The sequence below is a fragment of the Macrobrachium nipponense genome, chromosome 44 (genome assembly GCF_015104395.2).
Source record: "Macrobrachium nipponense isolate FS-2020 chromosome 44, ASM1510439v2, whole genome shotgun sequence".
NCBI lineage: Eukaryota > Metazoa > Arthropoda > Malacostraca > Decapoda > Palaemonidae > Macrobrachium > Macrobrachium nipponense.
In genome coordinates this window covers 18,262,618-18,271,851 of record NC_087221.1, presented here as the reverse complement: position 1 = coordinate 18,271,851, position 9,234 = coordinate 18,262,618, and the positions used below count along the sequence as shown (strand labels likewise).

The 9,234-nt window shown below is 44.0% G+C and overlaps 3 protein-coding genes across 3 annotated transcripts; 2 read left to right on the top strand and 1 right to left on the bottom strand.

Moving 5' to 3' along the window:
- Window positions 1–3,250: 3,250 nt before the first annotated feature.
- On the top strand, window positions 3,251–4,279 carry LOC135203924 (basic proline-rich protein-like). The gene has a single exon (XM_064233855.1). The coding sequence runs from the start codon at window positions 3,251–3,253 to the stop codon at window positions 4,277–4,279; it is 1,029 nt and encodes a 342-aa protein (XP_064089925.1).
- Window positions 4,280–4,370: 91 nt separating this feature from the next.
- LOC135203923 (basic proline-rich protein-like) lies at window positions 4,371–4,997 on the top strand. Its single transcript, XM_064233853.1, has one exon. It carries the CDS (start codon window positions 4,371–4,373, stop codon window positions 4,995–4,997), a length of 627 nt encoding a protein of 208 aa, XP_064089923.1.
- A 66-nt stretch (window positions 4,998–5,063) lies between these two features.
- Window positions 5,064–5,411, bottom strand: LOC135203922 (collagen alpha-1(III) chain-like). The gene has a single exon (XM_064233852.1). The coding sequence runs from the start codon at window positions 5,409–5,411 to the stop codon at window positions 5,064–5,066; it is 348 nt and encodes a 115-aa protein (XP_064089922.1).
- Between the last annotated feature and the right edge of the window lie 3,823 nt (window positions 5,412–9,234).

Here is a 9,234-nt window from a genome sequence, read left to right as displayed (position 1 = left end):
TCTCACGTTACGTGAGAATTGTCTTTATATATCTGAAGCACGCAAAAAAACACGTAGGAAAAAGTGGGTTGCTATATTACATGTGTAGCAAATGGCAAAAATAAGTCGAAAAATATAATGAAATAACGGAATGGAGGGAAAACATTGAAATATATGTAGCAAAATGTAAGATGAAATGAAATAGAAAAGAAATCAACAGAAGTGTTTATTTTTTGAGCGAGGCCCTATCCGAAGACAGCGAAAAGAAATATTCATCAGTCTGTCTGTCAGAGTGTACGTAGGCATATCTAAATTTTCATTTTTTTTTTTTTTCGTGAGACAGTGACAGAAGGCTGTCAATCATAGCCACCTGTATGGTGGAAAAAAAAACTGCGACAAACATTGATACAGACATTCGGGCTCTAATTATATACTTCTTTTCCTGAAGCGCATTTTCTTTACATTTTTGTCCGTAAATTAACGAATGTAAATAACATTTACTATTTCAGTATTGACTGATAGGACAAAGACATATACAAAAAAATACAACTAAGATGCAGAAACCCAAAGTTGCTTTTTTAGATTATTCGAAATTGTGACAATAGAAGTCGAAAAGTAAACTTGAGGCGAAATGAGTGAGTGCATTAACTGGAGTTTTAATTTAGAACAATTTCATTCTGCCTTCTTCGTCTTTTTCTTCTTCTTCTTCTTCTTATTCTTAATGGCGACTCCTTAGACTCGAGGAGGAATTAAAGAGGGCAGTTAGTCAGTACTTGTCTTATGGCTGTAATTTCTCTTAAATGAAGAAGAACTTTGCCGGGAGGTAAATCATTTTCCTTCTTCTCTCCACTTCTCGTTGATATGTTACACCCTCCTCCTCCTTCCTCCTCCTCCTCCTCCTCCTCCTCCTCCTCCTCCATCCCTCCCTGAATTTCGAGTTAATTTGATAAAGGTCCTTGAAGATGAAGATTTTCACAGTGCTAAAATGTTTTCGATGTAAGTTCGGAATTATGTTGTCCAGTTGTGGTACTTACAGTTGCAGCAAAATCTAATTATTTTTATTCTTTAGACTTTCTTCGTTACACTAAAACGAGTTCGTCTAATAGCTTTCGTAACATCAATTTGCTGTTTCTGATATTCCAAGTTTTTTCTCTCTAGCGGGATATTATTATTATTATTATTATTATTATTATTATTATTATTATTATTATTATTATTATTATTATTATTATTATTATTATTATTATTTTCTTTTTTTGGTTTATCACAGGTCATCCTATTCGACTGGTGTTTTGTATAGTGTGGGGTTCCGGGTTGCATCCTGCCGCCTTACGAGTCCATTACTTTTCTCACTGTGTGCTGTTTCTAGGAGCATACTCTTCTGCATGAGTCCTGGAGCTATTTCAGCATCTAATTTTTCCAGGTTCCTTTTCAGGGATATTGGGATCGTGCCTAGTGCTCCTATGATTATGGGTACAATTTCCACTGGCATATCCCGTATCCTTCTTATTTCTAATATCAGGTCTTGATACTTAATGATTTTTTCCCTTTCTTTCTCATCTACTCTGGTGTCCCATGGTACTGCGACATCAGTGAGTGATACTTTCTTCTTGATTTTGTTAATCAACGTCACGTTTGGTCTATTTGCACGTATCACCCTATCTGTCTGATACCATAGTCCCAGAGGATCTTTGCTTAATCGTTTCCTACCACTCCCTTAGGTTGGTGCTCGAACCACTTATTACTGCAAGGTACCTGGTGTGTCTTGCACAGGCTCCAGAGGAGGGCTTTTGCTACTGAATCATGCCTCTTCTTGTACTGGTTCTGTGCAAGTGCCGGACATTCGTTTGCTATGTGGTTTATGGTCTCGTTTTTCATAATGCACTTCCTGCATGTGGGTGAGATGTTATTTCCATCTGTCGTTCTTTGAATATATCTGGTTCTTAGGGCCTGATCTTGTGCTGCTTGTGCTGCTGCTATTATTATTATTATTATTATTATTATTATTATTATAAGAATGCATACTAATAGGAATATTGCCTTTACGGCTATCAACGTTCAAAACATGTTTCTTGAAAACAGTTGACCTAATAAGAAAAAAGAAGGAAGTTGTATGACAGAATGAAAAAAATTAGCCTGCAAAAAATATATATTGACAGAAACTCCCTAAACTTTAAGTAAAATTATGTCATATGAGATCTCCTTAACTCATAAGGAGAGGCTTATATAATGCGTCAATAAGTGTGTCCGAAAATTTTAGTTAAAGTAATGAAAGCAGTTGGGAACTGGTCAGAGGAAAACGACATTTTACCTAACCTTGGGGTTCTCAAACTTTTCAACTCCTCTGCCCCATTAATGCCCAGTGGCAGGAAATAATTTACTATTTATATCTGACTATTTCATATGAAATTATATAAAAAAAAAGTTGTGCAAATATGTAGACTCCACTGTCCAGTGGCAGAAAATCCTGCCACTCAAAAAATTTTAGTTTCAGTGGCAAAAACTTATTTAGAGCAAAGCTTTGTATTTCTGAAGAAATAATTCATAATTTCTACTATAGTAGATAACTATGGGCGTTAATGGGGTAATGAAGTTTCAAAGCTCTGTATTTCTGAAGAAATAATTCATAATTTCTACTATAGTAGATAACTATGGGCGTTAATGGGTTAATGAAGTTTCAAATTTTCTTTTGGCCCCCTAGCCTAGCCTTTCATCAAGGAAAAAAGCGCTAATCTCAAAATCAATTTGAGTAGTATTTGTTTAGCACTTGACATTCAGTATGATAAAAATGTAACACACGATAGGAAAATATGTTTAGAACTTTAGATCTACGAGTATTTGTAACTTAGTACCCCGACCGGTTAGTTATTCATCGACCCCCTTTTGACACAATGCCTATTTCCATTGACCCCTGGGGATCAGCATCGACCATTTTGAGAACCCCTGCAAATTGTGCTACTTCTTCGTACTTTGGCACCAGAGATCTGATATGACAAACTTTGGCTGGGTATTCACGCACAGGTCTACCTGTCACTTCATCGAAACTGACGTTAAAACGTACGTGTGGGTGGAGTCAGTCCGCTCACCGAAACTGATGAACTAACGGGACACGTGGAGGACATCGCCTGCCCATCCTAGTACACTTGGCGGACATTGCCCATCCGTCCCCAGACCCGTGGTGGGCCCAGCTCGGCCATCCCAGGATACATGGCGGACATCGCCTGCACGTCCCCAGACCCATGGAGGGCCTGGCCCGCCCGTCACGGCACACATGGCGGACATCGCCCTTCCATTCCCGGACCCGTGGCAAACATCGTCAACTTTCCCGGGACCTGTGGAGAGCCCAGCCGTCCCAGGACCTGTGGAGAGCCCGACCCGCCCATCCCGGGACACATGGTGGACATCGCCCGCCCATCTCAGACCCGTGGTGGGCCAGGCTCACCCGTCCCATGACACCTGGCGGTCATCACCCGCCCGTCCCAGGACTCGTGGCGGGCCCAGCCTGCCTGTGCTGGGACACGTGGCAGACATTGCTCGCCCGTCTCGGGACCCGTGGCAGGCCCGGCCCGCATTTCCTGTGACACATTGCAGACATTGTCTGCCCATCCCAGGTCCCTTGGCGTCCCCAGCCTGCCCATCCCGGGATACGTGGCAGACATCTCCTGCCTGTCCCGGTACCCATAGCAAACCCGGTCCACCCATCCAGGGACACGTGGCAAACATCGCCTGCCCATCCCCGGAACCCATGGTGGGCCTAACCTGCCCATCTTGCGACACACGGCAGACATCGCCCGCCCGTTCCAGACCCGTGGAGGGCCTGGCCCGCCCGTCCCGGGAGACGTGGCGGGCATCGCCCACCCATACCCGGACCCGTAGCAGGCCCGGCCGGCTTATCCCAGGACACGTGGAGGACATCCCCACCCCATCCCCGGACCCGTGGCGAGCCTGGCCCGCCTGTCCCGGCACATGTGGTGTACATCACCCGCCTGTCCCAGTACCTGTGGCAAACCCAGCCCACACGTCCCGAAACATGTGGTGGACATCACCTGCCTGTTCGTGGACCCTTGGCAGACATAGCTCCCCGTCCTGGGACACGTGGCAGACATCGCCCACCTGTCCCCAGACCCATGGCGGGCCCGCCCCGCCCGTCACGGGAAACGTGGCGGGCATCGCCCGCCCATACCCGGACCCGTGGTGGACCCGACCCACCCATTCCAGGACCTGTGGTGGACATCGCCTAGTACATGTGGTGAACATCGCCCAACCAGCAAGGCCAGCCCGCCCGTCCTGGGACATGTAGCAGACATCGCCTGCCCTTGCTGGGACCCGTGACAGGCCTGGCCCGACTGTCACGGGACCTTGGCGGACATCACCCGGCTGTCCCGGGACCTATGGAGAGCCCAGCCATCCCAGAACCTGTGGACAGCCTGGCCCGCCCGTCCCAGGACCTGTGGAGAGCCCGGCCCGCCTGTCCCGGGACACCTGGTGGTCATCGCCCGCCCATCCTGGGACCCATGTCGGGCACACCCCGCCTGTCCCGGGACACGTGGCGGACATCACTCGCCCGGCCCGCCCATCCTGTGACACGTGGCAGACGTCACCCGCCCGTCCCAGGATCCATGGCGTGCCCAGCCCACCTGTCCCGGGATACGTGGCGGACATCGCCCGCCCGTCCTGGGACCCATGGCGAACCCGGCCCACCCGTACAGGGAAACGTGGCGGACATCGCCTGCCCGGCCCGCCCGTCCCGGTACATGTGGCGGACAACGTCCACACGTCCTAGGACACATGGCAGACATCGCCCACCCATCCGCGGACCCATGCCAGGCCCGGCCCGCCCATCCCAGGACACATGGTGGACATCACCCGCCCTTCCCCAGACTCATGGCTTGCCCGGCCCACCCGTCCAGGGATATGTGGCGGACATCGCCCACCCGTTCCCGGACCCGTGGTGGGCCCAGCCCACCCGTCCCAGGACACGTGGCGGACATTGCCCACCGACCCCAGACCAGTGGTGAGCCCAACCCACCCATCCTGGTACCTTGGCGGACATCGCCTGCTCATCCCGTGACCCATGGCAGACATCACCCGCCTCTCCCGGGACACGTGGATGGCCCGGGCCGGCCTGCCTGTCCCTGGACCTGTGGAGAGCCAAGCCCGCCCGTCCCGTGACCCGTAGCGAGCCTGGCCCGCCCGTCCCATGACCTTGGCGGACATCGCCCGCTCGTCCCGGGACCCATGGCGGGCCTGGCCTGGCCATCCCAGGACACCTGGCAGACATCGCCCGCCTGTCCCGTGACCTGTGGATGGGCCGGGCAGGCCCGCGGGCCCACCTGCCCTGGGACACCTTGGGGACATCGCCCACCCATCCAGGGACCCGTGGCGGGTCCGGCCCACCCGTCCCAGAGCACGTGGCGGACATTGTTACTCATTTTCATAATGATTGTTGACGGACATGTTAGGGTCAGTTGGGACGGGCAACCAGTGGTCCTGTTCTTGCCCAGGTCCGAAAAAATCAGAAAAAAGTAGAAAGAGATGGGGGTTTACAGCCTTAATTTTTAAATATTATTATTATTATTATTATTATTATTATTATTATTATTATTATTATTATTATTATTATTATTATTATTATTATTATTATTCTAAAGATGAACCTCATTTATATAGAACAAGCCCACCTCTACAGGGGCCATTAACTTGAAATTCAAACTTCCAAAAGAATAGTATTCTTCCGTTCATTATAAAGAAGTAATAACAGAAGGCAATGGGAAATACAGGATGAAGAGGTCACTAATCACAGAGAGAGAGAGAGAGAGTTTCTGTTAGTGACTTGTGTTTGTGATAGTTAATTTTTCAAAATCATTTTCACAAACAATTACATCAACAAATGTCCCCCTACTCAAATCATTCTTATTCTTCAATTCAATTGAACGTTTGCAACAAGTATGCGCCCACAAATACAAATACACGCGCGCATGTATACACACACAAACACAGCCTTGTAGTACCATTCTATACCATCTTTCTTCGTAACTAGAGTGAATGTCACTTTAAATTATCAAAGGAAATAGCCACGCTGTCAGCTCATACCGAAACAACGAAAACAAGTTGAAAGCCAAGTGTTCATTAGGCAGAAATCTTACGTTGACTTCTAGATCTCTTTTAAACAGACTGCTTGGAAGAAAACGAGATGGTTAAGGGTAACGTACGATGACGATGACTGACTATTACCCTACAACGCTAAAACATGAAAAGTGGTAGCTACAGACGTAACCTGTTCTCCCTTATTAGGAAATTATCGTCAGCAGTAGTCGTTAGTTTTTGGTAGAAAGTGAATACTATCGCTTCCTTCAGGTTCGGTAACTACCAGACACCCAATGAACCTTGTTTAGTACCACCAGCCTCTTGGAGAGAGGCCTCGGTAGCATTCTATAGGTTTACTATCCTTTTTTATATTTATAACAAACGTATATACGTATGTATGTATGTATGTGTATAGGAAGTGTTATTTTTATTTAGATGAGAAAAAATCTATCTCTGGGGAACAGTAGGATCAAGAAGTTGTGTTTTCAGGAAACGTTGTGTTGCGTTGCGAGCATATTGCTTTATTTTTAGTTTTAGCTTTTTGTAAAAGAAATCTATTGAAATGCTCTCGTCTGTCCGTCCGCTCTTCTTCTGTTCGTCCTCAGCTTGAGAACTACTGATGCTAGATGGCTTTTTTTCACTTATAAGTTAAAAACTTGCGTGGTTAAATTGAACATAAAGATATGTGGCGTAATTAAATAGCAATTATTTTCTATTAATCTCGAGCAAAAAATGAACTTTGAGCCATAAAGCTCATCTATTGTTATGTATAGATAAAGATTTTTTGGCATTATTCCAAGCACTGGGGTAACTAAGGCCATTCAGCGCTGATACAGAAAGAGACAGTACAAGGTTTGAAAGGTGTTAAGGAGGAAAACTTCAAAGCAGTTGCACTATAAAAAAATTGTTAGGAGAAGGTGGACTGTAAGATGGAAGAAAGAGAATATGAACGGAGGTATAGTAAAATGAATGAAAGGGGTTGCAGCTAGGTGCCGAAGGGACATTGCAAAGAACCTTAAGTATTACGTACATTGCACCGAATGAGGTGCACTGACGGCACTATCCCCCTACGGAGAATAACTTTGAAAGCTACCAAAGATAAATTCAAAGTAGGTTTCGTCAGTTAACACTCAGAGTAACGAATATTATAACAAAAATGGTTGGTAACTGACATAATGATAATTTGTTCGATCTTCGTGTTCATTTCAACTTTTGTTCAAATGACAAGCAAGTTTTAACTAAAAAAAACATAGGCCTACGCTGGCAACACGACTTCCAGAGAACACAACTTTCCTCTTCGCCGTACTATGCGTGTGATACAATTTCTTGCTCACATAAATATAAGAAAAAACTTTCCTCGTCACATTTTTGTAGCAATATTTCCCAAAATGATGATATAAGTATTTTCGTCCATTGGTCTGGTCACAGAAATGAAATAGGAAAATGGGTCTAGGTTTAGTTCCGAGTTCTAAGTGGTACTAAATGCTTTCACTTGTGGGTATTTCCAGGTCGAAGAGTGAAAGGGGCTTAAGGTTACCCACAACCATTCGACGAGAAACCAGCTAACTTTCGCTTTCAATCGTCTATTGTTTGGGAGAGAGAGAGAGAGAGAGAGAGAGAGAGAGAGAGAGAATCCAATGGCGGCAAATCTTACGAATACAGTTTATTTAGTTCTGTAGTATCAATGACCCACTCCTTACCACCATCATGAATTGGCCTTATCCTTCACTCTAATTTTAAATCGAGATATTTTCATTCCCACCTAATCATATCGGATGAATCATTCCTCAAGATGAGTATGGTAGATGTCTCTCATAAGTAATCCATAACTGTACGAACTGCGTGTAAGTAAATGATCTGAATAGGGGGATAATTTTTCCCTTAAAAACTGAAGAACGTCCTGTACTGGTACTTTTGTGAATAGGGAGTCTACGTCAAGGCTTAAAAGTTTTATGTTGTGAAGTGGTATATAAGCTTCTCTGAATTTGTGACAAAAATCTTCCGAATGTTTAATGCCAGGACTGTGACCAATCTTACATCGGATTTACAGGTAAATCACTTCCCCAGAGATTAATACAACACAAACGGTCAGTTAGGTATGGACAACAGAACTCGGCTATTTTCAACCATATAAATGAACATAACCATAGAATAAACTGGAATTTGTCACGTGTAATTTATAGCAGCAACTGCCGGTACAAGAGTCAAATGATGGAATCGGCCTTAATAAAAGAGAAGCAGGTAATGAACATCTCAAAAGGTGCGTGGATTTCAGATGTTGTCGACGAAGTTTTCATTCAACCAACGCTTAAGAAGATTAAAGGAAGATTATCAGCGGGGGTGACCTAAATTGGCTTACTTGTGGACGGATCTCTTGGTATAAATACCACCTTTTCTGTAAACTTTTCTCATTCATATACCTGAAGAGAGAGACAGCAGTCTCTGAAATATAGTACTTTTCTCTCTACATTTTGGTGTTTTTATGGGCTCCTTTTATTAGATGGAATTCTGTTGTTACAGAACATTTTTACCTGCCATACATATATATATATATATATATAATATATATATATATATATATAATATATATATATATGTGTGTGTGTGTTGTGTGTGTGTGTGTGTGTGTGTGTGTGTGTGTGTGTGTGTGTGTGCCACACACATATATATATAGATATATATATATATATATATATATATATATATATTAGATATAGGATGTGCATATATACTATATATATATATATATATATATATATATATATATATATATTATATATATATATGGTTCATATAATTACTGAAAACGCGAAGTCTCCTCTGGAGTGTCTCTGAACCATACGATTCCCTAAAGTGAAAAAAGAAAAGAGCTACAAAGGAAACAGACGAGTAAACGTACGAAAGAAGGAAACAACAATAAAAAATAATAGGAAATAGAATAAGTGCCTACTGGAAAGTAGCAAGGTGATCACTTTAGATATTATAATGATAATAATGAATGATGAGTATATAGTAATAAAAGTTCTTTAAAATACAGGAAAGAAAGGTGACCACAGTTACCTCAGTTCATTGCTGGGAAAAGTTCCGCTTTCTCTCCTGAGTCGAAACAATTTCAGGAAGCAAAGTAATACAATGGTAGTTGCCACAACTTTAAAAAAAAGGAAAAAG

Bases quoted from the DNA above. Each gene is read 5' to 3' on its own strand.
- LOC135203922 (XM_064233852.1), bottom strand. From the start codon at position 5,411: ATGAGTAACAATGTCCGCCACGTGCTCTGGGACGGGTGGGCCGGACCC.
- LOC135203924 (XM_064233855.1), top strand. From the start codon at position 3,251: ATGGCGGACATCGCCCTTCCATTCCCGGACCCGTGGCAAACATCGTCA.
- LOC135203923 (XM_064233853.1), top strand. From the start codon at position 4,371: ATGGAGAGCCCAGCCATCCCAGAACCTGTGGACAGCCTGGCCCGCCCG.